The 15,572-nt window shown below is 44.4% G+C and overlaps 8 protein-coding genes across 8 annotated transcripts; 4 read left to right on the top strand and 4 right to left on the bottom strand.

The window, feature by feature from the left end:
• Nucleotides 1-1,811: 1,811 nt before the first annotated feature.
• On the bottom strand, nt 1,812-2,582 carry FA14DRAFT_189636 (putative ARC18-subunit of the Arp2/3 complex; the record flags this gene model as incomplete). Its single annotated transcript, XM_025501743.1, has 3 exons — nt 1,812-1,903; nt 1,977-2,094; nt 2,165-2,582. 3 exons carry the CDS (start codon nt 2,580-2,582, stop codon nt 1,885-1,887), a joined length of 555 nt encoding a protein of 184 aa, XP_025355999.1. The 3' UTR covers nt 1,812-1,884.
• Nucleotides 2,583-2,791: 209 nt separating this feature from the next.
• FA14DRAFT_172306 (uncharacterized protein) lies at nt 2,792-4,768 on the top strand. Its single transcript, XM_025500397.1, has one exon. It carries the CDS (start codon nt 2,852-2,854, stop codon nt 4,601-4,603), a length of 1,752 nt encoding a protein of 583 aa, XP_025355998.1. The 5' UTR covers nt 2,792-2,851; the 3' UTR covers nt 4,604-4,768.
• On the bottom strand, nt 4,644-6,058 carry FA14DRAFT_45602 (UAA transporter). The gene has a single exon (XM_025502374.1). It carries the CDS (start codon nt 5,887-5,889, stop codon nt 4,684-4,686), a length of 1,206 nt encoding a protein of 401 aa, XP_025355997.1. The 5' UTR covers nt 5,890-6,058; the 3' UTR covers nt 4,644-4,683.
• A 1,372-nt stretch (nt 6,059-7,430) lies between these two features.
• Nucleotides 7,431-8,507, top strand: FA14DRAFT_155104 (uncharacterized protein; the record flags this gene model as incomplete). Its single annotated transcript, XM_025497733.1, has 1 exon — nt 7,431-8,507. The coding sequence occupies one exon, from the start codon at nt 7,431-7,433 to the stop codon at nt 8,505-8,507; it is 1,077 nt and encodes a 358-aa protein (XP_025355996.1).
• Nucleotides 8,508-8,591: 84 nt separating this feature from the next.
• On the bottom strand, nt 8,592-9,328 carry FA14DRAFT_45615 (glia maturation factor beta). Its single transcript, XM_025502375.1, has 3 exons — nt 9,058-9,328; nt 8,855-8,993; nt 8,592-8,785 (listed from the first exon to the last, which is right to left on the bottom strand). The coding sequence occupies exons 1-3, from the start codon at nt 9,224-9,226 to the stop codon at nt 8,677-8,679; spliced, it is 417 nt and encodes a 138-aa protein (XP_025355995.1). The 5' UTR covers nt 9,227-9,328; the 3' UTR covers nt 8,592-8,676.
• A 2,984-nt stretch (nt 9,329-12,312) lies between these two features.
• FA14DRAFT_189631 (SWIB-domain-containing protein) lies at nt 12,313-13,739 on the bottom strand. The gene has a single exon (XM_025501742.1). The coding sequence runs from the start codon at nt 13,349-13,351 to the stop codon at nt 12,470-12,472; it is 882 nt and encodes a 293-aa protein (XP_025355994.1). The 5' UTR covers nt 13,352-13,739; the 3' UTR covers nt 12,313-12,469.
• Nucleotides 13,740-13,901: 162 nt separating this feature from the next.
• On the top strand, nt 13,902-14,636 carry FA14DRAFT_45570 (Sybindin-like protein). The gene has a single exon (XM_025502373.1). The coding sequence runs from the start codon at nt 14,024-14,026 to the stop codon at nt 14,426-14,428; it is 405 nt and encodes a 134-aa protein (XP_025355993.1). The 5' UTR covers nt 13,902-14,023; the 3' UTR covers nt 14,429-14,636.
• Nucleotides 14,637-14,843: 207 nt separating this feature from the next.
• Nucleotides 14,844-15,539, top strand: FA14DRAFT_155099 (uncharacterized protein; the record flags this gene model as incomplete). Its single annotated transcript, XM_025497732.1, has 1 exon — nt 14,844-15,539. The coding sequence occupies one exon, from the start codon at nt 14,844-14,846 to the stop codon at nt 15,537-15,539; it is 696 nt and encodes a 231-aa protein (XP_025355992.1).
• Nucleotides 15,540-15,572: the final 33 nt, after the last annotated feature.

The raw sequence follows: 15,572 nt of genomic DNA, 5'->3' as shown, positions 1-15,572 counted from the left end.
AATGATATTTATATAATCAATATTAGGAAGAAGCCGTTAAGGTTCATCGGCGGATGCCGTTGTATGAGAGGAACAAGGTACTTAAGAAATACGACGGTTCCAGAGTCATTTATATTAACAAATCAGATAATTCAGATATAAAGTCATATATGATTCCACAACAAGTATCATTTCTGCTAATTACCATTCCTCCGCCTTTCTCTCGATTCTACTATGAACTGCTCATAAATTAAACAAAGTTAGGACCGGCAGTGCGGGTTATTATTGTTTCTATGCGAGAAAATAGACAGCAACCTTGAAAAATGTCATTTTCTCGCGCAAGGCTAAACGAACGTCTGCGCACCGCAAGCAGCCGCTCTTATGCTGCCGAGATCCGATGTTCAATTTAACGGCCCACACAAACAATAATTTTCCCCTACGCAGAGAAAGCAGCACACTTACTTTAACTTGCAAGCAAGTGTGGATGAATGCAGACAGGCAGGCAAAAACGGATGTCGTGCGACAATTTTACCCTTTTGATTTCACTACATCATCCTTCCTTAACAAGAAGACTGCTAACCTTTTACAAGTGATCAATCGTTGATCGTAAGCGGAAGTTGAGAGTTGCGGAAGGCGAAACGAGAACAAAAAAGAAGTTGCAAAAAGTTGTGCTTAAAGAAGAAATAAAACATTCAAAAATGTCTTTCCGTCGTCGTGCTTGTTATGTGTAAGTGTTTTTTCTATTGCTAAAAACCAAGTCTTGATTCAGCATCTCAAAAGGCTCACACGATATCTTTCTCTTCCTTAGCTGTGGACAAGTTGGTCATTTGGCCGAGAACTGCAGTTCAACCGAACGTCTCTGCTTCAACTGTGGTAAAGGTGGACATGAATCCAGTGCATGCCCCGATCCACGTACAACCGATCAAAAATCATGCTATCACTGCTTGAGCAAAGGTCACATCAAGGCTGATTGCCCAAACATCGGCTCTCGTCCAATCAGTAACGTTCAAGCCGTTGCTGCTACAGGCGCTGCTACCACTCCTGGCTCTGCTGCTGGTAATGGTGCTGCTACCGGATGCTTCGTGAGTATGACATTGAGAGCTGCAGGAAAGATACATTTAATTGACAGGATTTTTATCACTCTCTTAGACATGCGGTGGTCCTCACTTGGCTCGTAACTGCCCTTCAGGCACAAGCAAGTCAAACGGTATCACTTGCCGTAACTGTGGTGGTCAAAACCACTTTGCCCGTGATTGCAAAGCCCGTCCAAGCCGTGCACCTAAATCCAACAAATGTTACAGATGCTCAGAAGCCGGTCACATTGCCCGTGATTGCCCAATCGCCGAAGCACCTGCATCAAACGTTGCAATGGTCAACTAAACCTTGTGTGTATCTATTTCAGGAGCTTTGATGTGTATGCAATTGGCTGTTTGGTAGGTGCTCAAAGACAGCCATTTTTGTATTTCTGACCGAGGAGGGTTTTTTATTTTCTTTTTCATGTCAGTAGTAGTCTTTTGGCTCGTTTCGTTTTATGGTTCTTTTGTGAAGAAGTTATTCGCTTCAATCAATTGGTTCCAGGAATCCGTTTTGCTTCCCTTTTTCTACCAAAATGTATCATTTTTCTGCTTCGTCTTCTGCTCAATGATACTGTGCGGTTCCGTATGATGATTGACAATTCAGACTGTGCCCATGGGTGATTGGTGTTGCGTACTTAACCCTCTCGCAATTGTTCATCATCACGACTTATCTGAGAAACGACTCCCTGCTTTCTTCAGCTTCTCACACATCTCTACAATTGATCACATTTAGGTAACCTATGAGATAAAAATCTCCAGACACTTCCACAGTATACTGCCTTACAACATCGCAGCTATCCTGCCATCTACTGATCCCCACATGCACTTCTCACAAGGTCTTGCCCATGCTGCAAAATAGGACGAAATCAAGTGTCAGTCAATCGGTAAAATCATCGAATCAATTCATGCACATCAACTCACAATTTTCTCTTTGTGAATGCGAGCCAGAACTTGCTAGGCTGTCCGTTCACATATACTCTCTCGATCAAACGTGTAGCAATCTCTTGCCTTGCTTGAACGAGGTAAGCTCTTAGTTGGTCTGATGGAAGGAGATCGTAGAAAAGAGATTAGGTTGGTCTGAATAGTTGTATGCCTTTGAAAGTACTCACCTGCTTCCATACGGTTGGCTGGTGCAGCATATAGATTGTTCAATGGGAATCCAGCATCACCTGGAAGATGGAATTGGTCGACAGCAGTTGTGCTTAATTGCTTTATTGCCTCTGCTTGACTTAGAGGAACTCTACTTCCAGCGATGATTGACAAGCATTGCGAAATGAACAGGATAAAATAGATCAACAAACGATCTGCTCCACCTTTGATTTCGAAGTTTCTGAATAGGCTGTTAGGTCTGAACAAGTCCAATGCTTCATCGATGATATCTAATCCTTCAGCTTCTGGTGGTGGATTGGCCAATGGTGGAGGAGCAGGTCCGCGAATTTTGGAACGGAATGGCAAGATGGATAGAGATGCAATTGTGGCTACCTCTTCCGTTGGTACGTCATTGTATGCCGAATGATAAGCTGGCATATTGTCAATCCAAAGATGTGTTGAATTGTAATCTGGGATGATGATTCGGATGGAAGATTGCAATAAGCGGGGTGTGTGTGAGAGGTGGACTAAACCAGCCGACTTGAACACGCGCACGGATGTTGGCTGTGTTTGGCATACACGTGTTTAACACTTTTTACTTGGAATAGGAACAAGCTCTCTCTAACAACACTTCCTCTTCCCTCCCTCCATCGGCTCATTGCACAGAGAGGTGAGCTGGCCAATTACAGACACCACTCATCGCAAAGATGGCTGTGTGTCAATACTTCTTACGTGGCCAGTGTAGGTTTGGAGATCAATGTCGTAACGAACATCCAAGAGGCGGAAATCAATCAAGCGGTGGATTTGGTTCTTCTTCCGCTTTCGGATCATCATCTGGCTTTGGCTCTTCTTCTGGTTTTGGGAATCAATCTAGTACTTTCGGTCAACCTTCAGCTTTTGGTGGCGGGAGTGCAAAGCCTGCATCCGTATTCGGTTCTTCGAATACAGGAAGTGCTTTTGGTAACTCGTCTCCTTCGACTGGATTTGGAGGTTTGAATAAAGGAACTTCATTATTTGGCTCCAGTACATCCACCACATCTGCCTTTGGATCTTCCAGTCGGCCGCCAGCTACTTTTGGCGGTCCTAGAAATAGTACAACTTCAGCTTTCGGATCGAGTAGCGGCAATGGAGGAGGTCAAGGGAAGTTGGCAAATGTTCAGCCTGGTCAAATCACTTTGTCCTCAGCGAATATGCGAGAAGACTTGGGGCCAAACAATCGACCTGTATGGAAGATGAGCGTTTATGGACCTGCCAAGTATGAGCCAAATCTTATCACTTCACAAGATGTTAGTCAAGAAGAAATGCGTCTGAAAGCATATGAGGCTCTAAAGGAAGGAAAGGTATCTGAGTATGCACAACAAGAAGCTACACTTGCACAGCAAAACGATAACTTTGTACAACAAGCTCTGTCCAATATCGAAGCCGCCTATCAGCAAGCCTTGAAGAATACGGCAGATCTAACAGGAAATAAGCAACCAATTGGAGCAGGAGCGAATGCTATGTCAGCTTTCGGACAACCTGCATCGACTAGCGCTTTTGGATCGTCTACCTCAGGCAGCGGAAGTGCTTTTGGAGGAGGATTTGGTTCATCAAATACAGTGTCTACTTTTGGTCAATCAAGTGCTTTTGGCAAACCTGCAAATACCTTTGGAGGAAATAATGCTGCCGGCACTTCGAGTGGGACAGGCTTTGGAGCATTTGGAGGAGGTAACCCCTCTGGAACAACATCAGCTTTCGGACAGCCATCAGCTTTCGGTGCTTCTACTACGAACACCCAACAATCAGCTTTTGGCGCGCCTTCTGCTTTTGGGCAACCTTCAGCGTTCGGTAGTCAGCCTGCTGCAGCAGGATCCACTTCAGGAATCGGACAGACATCAGCTTTTGGTTCTGCAGCCAAACCATCAGCGTTCGGTCAGACATCCGCTTTTGGCGCTCAGACAGGCAGCAGTGCTTTTGGACAGCCTTCTGCCTTTGGTAGCAATAGCGGAACGAGTGCTTTCGGTTCGAGCACCAACAATACAAAGACCACTCCATCTGCTTTTGGCTCGACGACTACACCTGGCACCACTTCAACTGGCTTCGGTGCAACGAATCAGCCTGGGCAGAATTCGTCTGCGTTTGGTCAGACCAGTGCCTTTGGAAGCTCGACAAGTAGCTCTACTGGCTTTGGAGCCTTTGGTGGTGGCCTTTCGAATAATAATACGACTGCTCCTTCTACATTTGGTGGAACGAGTGCATTCGGATCCACATCTGCTTCTGGATCTGCTTTCGGAGGAGGATTTGGTGCGGGATCAAGTACAGGTTTTGGAGCAAAAGCTCAACCATCAACTTCTGACCCATGGGCTTCAGAAGTGCCGAAAGAGGAAGATCTTCCGGCAGAACTATTAGCACTATTCAAAGCGGAAACTTTTGAATGGGGTAAAGTACCTGGAGCTGAACCACCGATATCAGTGCGATGATAGGATTGCGATAAAGATAATAATGTATTTCTAGATGTACAATGCGTTGTAATATTAACCCTCTATCATTTAATACCCGTCTATGCATCTTTTACCGCTGCCCGTTTTTCTGCCAAAACTTTCTTTGCCATTCCTTCCCGTTTCTTTTCTCTCGCCTCGATTCCCAAGCCGACAAAGACGATCAATACACCAAGCCATTGAGCCTGTTTGAGGGTGTGCTTGTAGACCACGATGGACAAAAGCATAGTGAACAATTTACGGGTAACAGTGATGGCAACCAAGGTAAGACTACCGAATCTCTCTAATGTTTCAAAGATTGCAATTTGTCCAAGTGCTCCCGCAAGAGCATATCCAAACAAATCACGTAAAATTTCAGGATGACGTTGAATAAAGCTTAGAGCGCTTGCCAATTCACCTGAACCTTCTGTTCCGCTACCGCCCAAGAAAGTTGGCACAGGAACCAATAGCGAAGTTCCCATCAAGGCAGCCGAGATTGCGTTCATGATTAACATCATCTTTGGACCTGAAAGCGTATACGTTCCGAAAACTTCATCTTGTGTTGAATTTGTGATTCCGTCTAAAGCTTGATTTCCCAATAAGAGAAGCAAGCCAACCATACTCGAACGTTCTTGACCTGGTTTAATCTTCTTTTTGGAACTTGCACTTTCTCCGAAAAGCATGAACATACTAATTCCAACGGTCACCAGCAATACCACAACATACTTGTAAGGTGCAAATTTGCGTCTGTACAGTAGTACATTGGCGAATAAAACAGGTACCAATTTGCAGGATTTTGCCAATGTCAAAGTAGGATATGATATTCCATGCGATAACGAATGCAAAGCCAGCAAAGAAGAAACGGATTGTGAGGCGGCAATTTGGATATAGCGCAGCAACAATGGCGAAACTCTTGAGGGTGAAGCTGAGACTGCTTTAGACTTTCCTGACTTTCCGTTTACCTGGACTCCGTTTTGTTTGTTCTTTCGCAATTTATCCGCACCGGCTGGTGTAAGGGCGTCAAAGCCCAAGCGAACATGGAGAGGTTCCTTTGATCCGATCGAACGAGCAGTGAGATAGATTGCTGCAATGACTGTACATATGATAGCCTGTAAAGCATTCAGTACAAGGGGTGATTTGAAGAACTCATTCCTTGATTCATTGGTTGCATGTTGCAAGGAAATCGGTAAAGTGTATGGCGTTGTAGTTAATCGTTCTTGCAATAAAGCCCATAATAGAAAGGAAGCATAAATCGATCCTGTACAAATGACCAAATGTGCCAAAGTCATGATTGTTCAGTTGATGTGTTGGTCAGGAGCATACAAAGGTGTTGTTCTTATTTCTCATCTTTTGTTCGTTTCTTCGAGTTTGGCTGCATACATTCGCTCATACATTCCCGGCCCTCCGCGCTAGTCCTTCCACGTCACATATCCTCTCATTCTTCTCTTTTACTCAACTCTCAACGCCGATGACCAAATCTATTCCTACTTCAAGTGATGACGATGAGCATTTCATGTACACGTGATGACGGTAAAAGTGAAAGAAGAATGACATACACCTTATTCGACAGATGCCCTTTGTTGTATGGCAGGCAGTGTTGAGGGGCTTTGCAAAGAAAGATCAGCGTCATTGTCGCGGCGGGGCGTTATAGGCGTGCTTTAAAAGGCGTAATGAACGCCCACAAGTGTAAACCTGTGTACGCGGCGAATTTGGGCAAGTGAATATGCTAACCTGTCCATTACGCCACATCATTTTTTTTGTGCATTTGAATGCAAACACAGCTATTTTGCCAAAAGAAGTACAAACAAACTCTACATGCATGCAAGCAAAAGCTATTGCAGATCATATCCATTGTGTCTTTTAGAGTTATCAACTCAAATTTCTGTCAATTTCCCATAATGGAAACTCCTTTCTTTATCATTGATTCTACATGGACATAAAGTGCAGGAAAGGACAAAAGGGTTGTACTGAATTCAATGCAGTGCGAAAGTCCATTCAATTACCGCCAAAAGGCGTAAAAGTCCGTCACGGCTTCAAACGTGCCGTTCCTGCTTGTGCTTCACTTGCCTTTCTTGAACGAAAAGATTAAAGCGGGCTGACGTACGGGTTCATTTTACCTCGTTTACACAACATAAAGGAAGGGGCTTCAATGCACAACAAAGGCGATCTGTAAAAGGCAACTTGTGCCAATTAAAAAGGCTAAAGACAAAATTAGATGATCATCCTTTCTTATTTGCCCCGCTAGGAAAAGAGGTTAAACTTGCCTTTCTTAGCATTGACAGTCTAAGTTTAAACGGACTCATATGATCCTCAATCTGGGGCTTATGCACACTCTTTCCTTTTGTCAGTGGGCGGAATGAAATCTGTGATATGCGTTAATGAAAGGGGGCGTCTTCTTTTTCTTTGTGTCTGGTAATCCCTTGCTGTGGAGGTAAAGCTGAATGAAATATATAAACCTCTTTTCTTCATTCTGTAACTTTCTTCCCTTGCTCATTCAATTCTTCTCGTTCGTCTGGGCTTCCCAGCTTTTAAAGCGTTCAAACAATTGCGTGGTTTCGATTTTTACAGTTTCTCAAAAAAAGGTTTTCTTTTATTCACAACAGTATACCATCATCAATTAGCATATCATCTTTTGCATATCATTAATCATTATCAACTCAACCAAAAACATCCCTTGGACAACCTTCTTACGCTCATCGTCGCCAATCCTTGCTGCCTTTCTTTACGCAATATTCTCTCATTTGCATTAGAAGACACTCTGCTGGTCAGGTCGTTTTCAAGATTTTACGAACCAATCATCATCATCATTATATAGCATTCTAACGGAAAAATGTCGTTTACTAACGTTCATCGTCGTAGCAATACGACACAACAAAGCGTCGAACAATGGCGTTCAAATATGACGACAGATTCAGGCTCATTGCCAAGCTGGCGTCATCGTCGTGCTAATTCAGCACAAGCCTCTTTACCACTGAAGCCAGTTGCATGTTTGCCTCCTAATCCTTTGCTAGCCATGCAAAAGGAGAAAAGTAGCAAACAGGCTTCAGAACCACTTTTGAATAAAGCAAGACAAGGCTCTTCTACAATCGAAAGCAAGCGTCATCAACCAACAAAGAGCATTCCGTCGTTACCGCCAATTCCAACTTCAAACGTACGAGGAAGTCGTGCTGACAAAGTAGACAATTGGCGCATCAAATCAAGTACAGGCAGTGCTTCACGTCCGTCATCTCGTTACGAAGAAAGACGTCAATCAACAGATTCATTGCGTTCAAAGATGAGCGAAGCACCATCCTCTTCGGGTGAATCATGCAGTGAAGAAGAAGAGGCAAAGACTCCCAAAGAAGAACAAACACCACAAATGCTCCCTCCAATTCGTGTCTCCATGGAACCTGGACCGGTGGAAGTTTTACCACCCCTTCGCTTTTCCATGGAACCTGCGATCAAAGGTCGTAGCCCATGGCGATTCGTTCTTCCTTCGCCCAAAGCCACGGTTGAAAAGGCAAGCTTTGACCTCAAAGCAGACGCTGATGAAGAAGAAGGAGAAGTTACAATCACCAGCTTTGACGATTTGCCATACTGGTTGGAAGGTAACCGAGATGATTTGATCATCCGTATGGGAACTTCGCCTCTCAAACGTCCTCATTCTCCTTCAGAACGCTCTTCAGCTTCTTCGATTGCTTCATCAGAACCTGCATTGGATTATGGAGATGATTGTTCAAGTTTGGCTTCTTCTGCTTCCGCTTCTCCTGATTTGGCACCACGTCAACTTGACTTCGGCTTGCCAGAAGATGAAGATAATGACAAGACACCCATGGCTGCTAAGCATGAATTCGCTTTACCATCTTTTTCAGCAGCTGCTCCATTACCCAGTCATCTGCCTTTGCCAAGCTTCCTTTTGCGTAAATGAAGCACATAGTAGTATTATACCTTAATATTTATCCCTAATCATCGCTTCCTTGTAAATCATTCCTGATGCACATCATCTGTAATAGCAAATAGCATACTTAACCAAGAAAAACCTCGGTGTGACGCATGTACTGAATGATTATTAAGATCCTTTCCTATCGTACAACTCTCTAAGCGCCTAGTCTACGATCTAGAGATTCTTTGTCGAATTCTGATTCTTCCCTGATGTCCAATACCTTTCCCGAGATATCTGCTTTGACGGAGAAGTTTTGTAGTGCGCTGCGAGGAAAGGGGGTTGCGAGTGAGCATGATGCGGTTATAAGAAGTTCAAAAGAGTGGGCTACATACCTAGTATACAGAGTCTTGAGTTCCATGCTGCTTGTTTGCGGTGCCCAATAAATCAAAACGAGGGGAAAAGAAGTACGTCCGTCTTTGTGATGTAGCTCATAAGACAGAACGATGAAACGAGGTGAATTTTCCGGAAGTTCTGAAGGATTGACATTCTGAGGGTTAGTGAACAGAAGGACATTCTAAGGATGTATAGCTCTCACCTTCTTTAAGATCTTCCAATGTAATATTATTGAATTCATCTTCTATATCCATTTCTAATTTTGCTTTATCGATCTTTACCACGATTGCCGAATTGCCTTGACTGTGTTTGGACATACGGAAATCCTTGATCTTGTCTAGCAAGGGTGTACCGATATCGACTGTGGCCATGTTGGAAATGCTTGATCGTAATGTAGAATGTGATATGGTTGCAAGAGTAGAAGTGTTGAGGATGTTGTTTCGGCATACATGCACGGTCCAGAAAGGCCATTTGTTGAAGGTGGAGCCTGTTGTACGCGCTTACGCGGGGATGGCACTTACAAACAAGTGTTGCTGTGCTTCTTTTGATTTCATTTTACATTATCATCATCAACTTTTTGTTGCTTTGTGGGGGGATCATAATGGAAGTCACTAAAGATGATGATCATCCTAAGGAAGAGAAGGTTGCTCAACACGAGAATGAGCCTACCAATCAAGAGGCGAATGGAAAGTATGCAAGTGAGGAGGAAGAGCAACCAACGCTAGAAGAAGCGAATCATCAAACCCAAGATGCTACAACGAGCAAGGAATCGGAGAGTAGTCTGCCAGTCACAGAAGCACAAGAAGATCCTAAGACCAAAGACTCTGATGCAGAACCTATCAAAGACGTTGCTCAGTCCTCTGCTGAAGATGGGAAGGCAGACACAAAACCCATCAAAGATGAAGCTGAATCTGTCCAGAAAACTTCTGAAATCTCCAAGGAGCAAACGAGTGACTCGAAGAGCGAAGGAAACACCTCACAAGATCAGCGGTCATCCAATCCGAATTTGAAATCTGAACCAAGCCAACATCGTCATGATGCTGGAGCTGACAAGCCCTCTTCATACCAATCCTCGGCCCCGAGCACTTACTTACAGATACGTGCTCTCGCTCTACAGCTGCCAAACAATGTGGCGCATGCATCGAATCATCCAAACGGCCATCATATTGCACCACCGACATTGATTGTAGAAGGCCGAACGAATATGTCAACCGCGAGGAGAAGCTTTTATCCTCGTGTGACAAGGACTTTACCGGAGTTGCAGCTATGGATCCTTGCATTGACTTTGAGTTTTCCAGCTGGAATATTTTCGCCTTTCCAAGCTCTACCGCCAGCTCTAGTAACGGGAGGCTCGATGGAAGATTCGGTGATAAGGAGCTATCTGTCCACGATCACTCATCAATTCGCTAGAATATTGAGAAAGCCGTTCGTTCTAAGCCACCCAGCGACGGTTGCGCTTGTGGACAGCGATTTCAATTATAATCCATCAATGCCACATGTTGGACCTGGTAGTTCAGTAGCTGCACGACGGAAATTGGATGATGGTATAGCAATTGCACGAATGGGACACGATCCTTTGCTTGGTCGGAAAGGAAAAGGTGGAAGCGGAGTGAACCCAACGGCGACATGGGATGTGGATGGTGTGGCAGCAGCACTTGGATTGCCTGGTGTGTCTTCGCAAGCTTCAGGTGATATCTATGGGCCAGGTACTACTCCGGCAGCATCAACAAGCAAGAATCCTTTGAGCATATTCTCACGAGCAAGTGCTAGCCCACAACGGATCCAGCCGTACCCTTCTGTGCCTATCCCGCCCGGAGAAGAGGACGAAGATGAAGAAGAACTTACTGCTGCAAGAAACGAAATCACCAGACTAGAATTGCAATTTGAAAAAGCAAGTAAAGCAGCACAAATGTTGGTAGAGCGAAGTGGATCGATGACGGCTACGTTGTACCAATTGAACTCAGCGCTGATGGATTTAGCACGATTAGATGAAGGCCGAAATATTGCAAAAAAGGCAAAAGAAGGGGAGGATATGTCAACGTTGACGAAAGGAATTGAAGCCTTTGCAGCTTCGCGAACGGGAGCAAATGCCGCATTGATGGGTACAATTGTACCAAGCATGAGCTATCAAAGCCTGAATGCCAGAGCGGCTATCGATGCTTTGTTACGCAGAGCTGCTGCTGCTTCTCATAGATATCAAGCACTGGTCATCCTTGTGCAAAAACGAAGAGAAGCTGAAAGGCTCAAGCGTGCCAGAGGAGAAATACGACAAGAGGATGTCGATTGGATTTTGCAAGAACTACGAGATGCACAGAGAACGACTCAAGTGCTTACCCATCATCTTACAACGTTTACCTCAACGCTGAAAGAAGAATTGAAGGAACATAGCAGGAATACGCATACCGATATTCAAGATGCTCTGATCAATCATGCAAAAAATTCTATCAGAGCACATAAATACATGTTGAATAATCTCGTTCGAGCTCGAGATGGTTTGGTGGCCTTGCGTGAAGGTAGACAGGTAGATCAAACCGTTGTACCTCCGCTCGTTCCCCCCACACAAACAGATCCATTACCATTAGCTGATGCAGCTGCAACGGAAGATAGGGAAGCGGACAGGGTCGAGAATGCTTCGGTCAAACCCGATCAAACTACTTCAATTCCAAACGGGAATGTCATAGACCCGGTCTTAGCATCTCGACCGCATGATTTGGCTCCGACTGACACAGTAGCATCCGCAAGCATACCCAGTCCATTACCGGAACAAGTCAAGACACCTTCGAGTGAATTGTCAACAGCTAGTATCAACAAGGATCTGCCAGATGCTCCTGCAGAAGAGATCGAATCAGAAGGTGCGAATGCAGAAGGACGTTCTCAGATCAGTTCGCAAGGTTTGCGGGACGATACAGGATCCAAACCCGTTGGCTCTGAGAGAGCATTCGTACCACCTCCGCTCGCTGAAGCTGATTCGCCTTGGAATGATCCACAACCTGAAAGTGAAGTCTTTTCTGCTCCATCGTTTGGAAGTGGCGCTCAAAGTACATTCTTGCCTCCTACACCCACTCGTCAATCTTCCATCAACGATCCTTTCGGCGGCAATGCATCTTCGGGAATGCCAAATACTGCTCCATCGATGAGTCAAAGTGCATTCTTGCCTTCAGGCAGAGATATGAGTCGATATGCCAATCCATTCGCTCGGATGGAAGGAGGCTCAAGTGTGAGTAGTGTGACTAATTCTGGATTTGGACCATCATTTGGTAACCAACCTGGCAGATTTGCACAACAACAACAACAATCTGGCAATCAAGCTCAACCACCATCAGCAGCCAATCCTAGCGGTAGTCCCGCTAAGCCTGGTGATGTATGGGCAAACCGTAGTAGAATCTCAGCAAGCGATGCAGCACGTAGCTTGGCAGGACGATTTTGAGAAGAATGCACGATGTCATTGTAACATTTACCACAATATTAAATGCACATTTAATGGATGAGTTTACATTATTGGATGATAGAGATTGATAAATTTAAAGGCCAATCAGAAGCCCAAATCTAGTGTATTGTACAGCAAAAGCATATCCTTTGCGAAAAGCAGAAAAAAAGCCGTTCTTCTTTCCCAATTATTCTGTAACTTCCTTCTTTGAAACATGTTTAGAGATCAATTTTGCCATTTCAAATGAATCCACTGTGGATTTTCCAAACAAACTTTGAAGTGTTGAATCACACATGATCTGCCTTTTGTTTTCCGGATTTTGCAAATCGTTTCCTTTGATATATGCCCATAATTGCTTTGTGATCATATATCGTGGCATCTCTCTTCCGCCGCAAACACGTCCCATCTCTTCGCTTAGTATGACGGGTCTATTGAACGGATTGTTTGGATTTGGCGGTTTCTTTTCTCCATCTTCATTCTTTATCGATTTACGTTTCTTTGTTGTTTTCTTACTTGCCATTTTTTTGATCGTTTCAACATCTGCATCTTCTTCTTCATCAGAGATTGTATCTTCCGCTTTTCGGCTTCTTTTCCCTCCCGAGGGCGCTGCTTTGGATGTGGACATTGAACTGGAAGAACGGGGTTCTGTCTTAACAACAGGTGCAGAAGGAGCAGCAAGCGAGCCAGGAATTCCTCCCATTCCCGGTAAGGCCAATCTGGGTGCTGAACTGGCTCCCGAATTAGGCGCAGATGCGGACGAATAACCGTTGGAATGACCGTTTCCGACTGGTAGCGCCAATCCTGTGGCAGGAGTTGGAGCTGGTGCAGGATTGTTGATTGTATCAAAACAAACTTTGATCAATTCATCAACTTGTTTTTTGTGCTCTTTCTCTTCCAATTGGATTTGTAATCTTGCTAAAAGCTTTTCGTTTGGATTTTTAGGATCATTCAGTTGCTCTAATGCTTGACGAACCTTTTTTGCTGAGATCAGACTCAGATCACTTCCCCTCAGGATGCTCAAGATTGGCTCCTTGAGCAAAGCAAGATTGTCCGGCGAGATCGCTGGCATGTCGTACAATCTGATGATGATATGTAGAAGATGATGGAGCTGATATTGAGCTGTTCTGATGCTAAAAAGCTGTATTGATCGCGCGATTGAGGTGGAGAGTGATCTTAAAAGGTATTGTGCTAAAAATACTTGCTTTCTTCGTAATTGAGAAGAAGTGTTGCGCCAATGATGTACGGGCTGAACTGCAGATCTGTTTAGGCAAATTGCAGCCCTGAGAATTGCACAACGAATAAAGCCGAGGCTTGAATAGATGTTTTAGCAAAAGTGATAGCGATTGGAGGGAATTGATTTGATCCGAGGTTTTATTCAAAGTTGATCACAGATCGTGATGATCGGTACGGAAGCAAGATTGAATTCGAGCAAGATACTGGGTTCTAAAGGAAGGGGGGAAAAGAATGAATTATGGTTTCATAAGGCTAAAGTGCCTCTTTTGATCTGTCAAACAATTAAGCCGCTCTCCCTGGCCCGCGAAAATGAGAAATGGAACAGATTACAACATGTGCATATTCAGTCCACATGCCGTTTTAGTGCAGCGTGCAGTTTAGGAAGGGGGGAAGAAGTGAAAAATGGCTTGAGCGTTTAAAGTTTGAGGGGTGGCTTGGCTGGGCTAAAGAAAGTTCAACAACGCATACATCTGTCACTCTTCCTTTAAAACATCGATCACAAGCAAACATGTCATCATTATGGATCATCAACAAAGCTGGGGGACTGATCTTTCAATCAGACAAATTCGTAGGAACACAAAAGCTAACTTCAAATGAAGCGTTAATCTTAGCTGGAACCTTACACGGAGTACATGCAATCACAACAAGATTGAATCCCGTTCAAAATACATTCAATGCTGGTTTGGAAACTTTGGAAGCTGACAATTTCAAAATGACAGTCTTGCTCACTCCGACAGGAATCAAATTTGTCTTGATCTCTTCACCTTGGCATCCAAATCCACAAGCAGCTTTGCAACGTGCATATGAATGTTATGCGGATCAAGTGATGAAGAATCCATTTTATACACCAGAGATGCCTATTCGTGTGGAAGGTTTCGATCGGGCAATCGAAAAGATTGTCACATCGGTCTGAGAAAGGAAGGCAGCCGAGGGTAAACTGCCCCAGAAACGGGGCGGTGGTTCGTGCATGAGATCAAGTACGGATCAAAGTCAGCCTCAATCGGTTCCAATCGGTTCCGTTCGGACTTTTTACTGAACGATCTTGAAGTGAGAGACAAAGGGAACGGACAAATGAGAATTTGATATTCCTTTGGCAGAGATGTGATATTGATTTCTAACTCTGCTCAGCATTTCAAGCGCACAGGCCTTTGACAACGAGATGTGAAGCAGCAACGACTTTGCACCCGAATCGAAACGGATAATGATGGCAATGCTTAACGGTCCACTTTGCAAGAATTTGAAAGAGGCTGCGCATTGCAAGATTGTCATGTTCTCAAGCTTCTTCAGCTACCTCGAACAAGCTGCTCCTCAAATCTTGGCAAATCATCATGTCGAGCGATAGTGAGAATGACTTCCAGACTGTTGGTTATGCAAAGCGAATCCTGCGTACGCCAAGATCAAAGTCTGCTCCCATTCGCAAAATTGAACCCTATCCATCACCCGATAAACGATTGACACCTTCAACAAAATTACGTTTACAACGTGACTATCGGTTGGCAATCAGAGAAGGTTCACCTTCGCCTTTGTCAAGAGAGGTAAAGAAAGAAAATCACGAGACAGGCTCCTTTACAAAATCTCCAGTTAGCTCAAGCTCAAGCGTGATGTCTCTGAGTAGTGCTTCAAGCAGGAACACCACACCTAACAGCCATCAATCGCTGCCAAAACCTACTAAATCACATTCGAACAAGATACAGCCATGGTCAGATGCTGAGAATGTCCTTCTCTGGAAGGCTATGGTGAAAAAGGGAGATGGAAAGGTGAGTTGGGACGAAGTCACGAAAATTGTGAATGACGTATCGACTACAACACGCACAAAAAAGGCTGTCTCGCAACGGTGGGCAAAGCTTCGCAATGAGATTGAGACGAATCTGGACCCAACCAATTCAGCATCGATTGCACAGAAGCGCTCGCAAGGTCACGGAAGGAGATCACTTACTGCTTCAAGATCGGATGTTTCTGCAAGTCCCTCATCATCCCGAGCTTTACGCAGTCGCGACGCCTCAAGCTCAGTCAAAAGAGAGTGAAGAAAGATTTGCACCAAAGTCCATACGAATGAG

The sequence above is a fragment of the Meira miltonrushii genome (genome assembly GCF_003144205.1).
Source record: "Meira miltonrushii strain MCA 3882 unplaced genomic scaffold FA14scaffold_2, whole genome shotgun sequence".
Classification (NCBI taxonomy): Eukaryota; Fungi; Basidiomycota; class Exobasidiomycetes; order Exobasidiales; family Brachybasidiaceae; genus Meira; species Meira miltonrushii.
The sequence above is the reverse complement of the archived record's forward strand: the minus strand, read 5'-3'. Positions and strand labels throughout refer to the sequence as shown.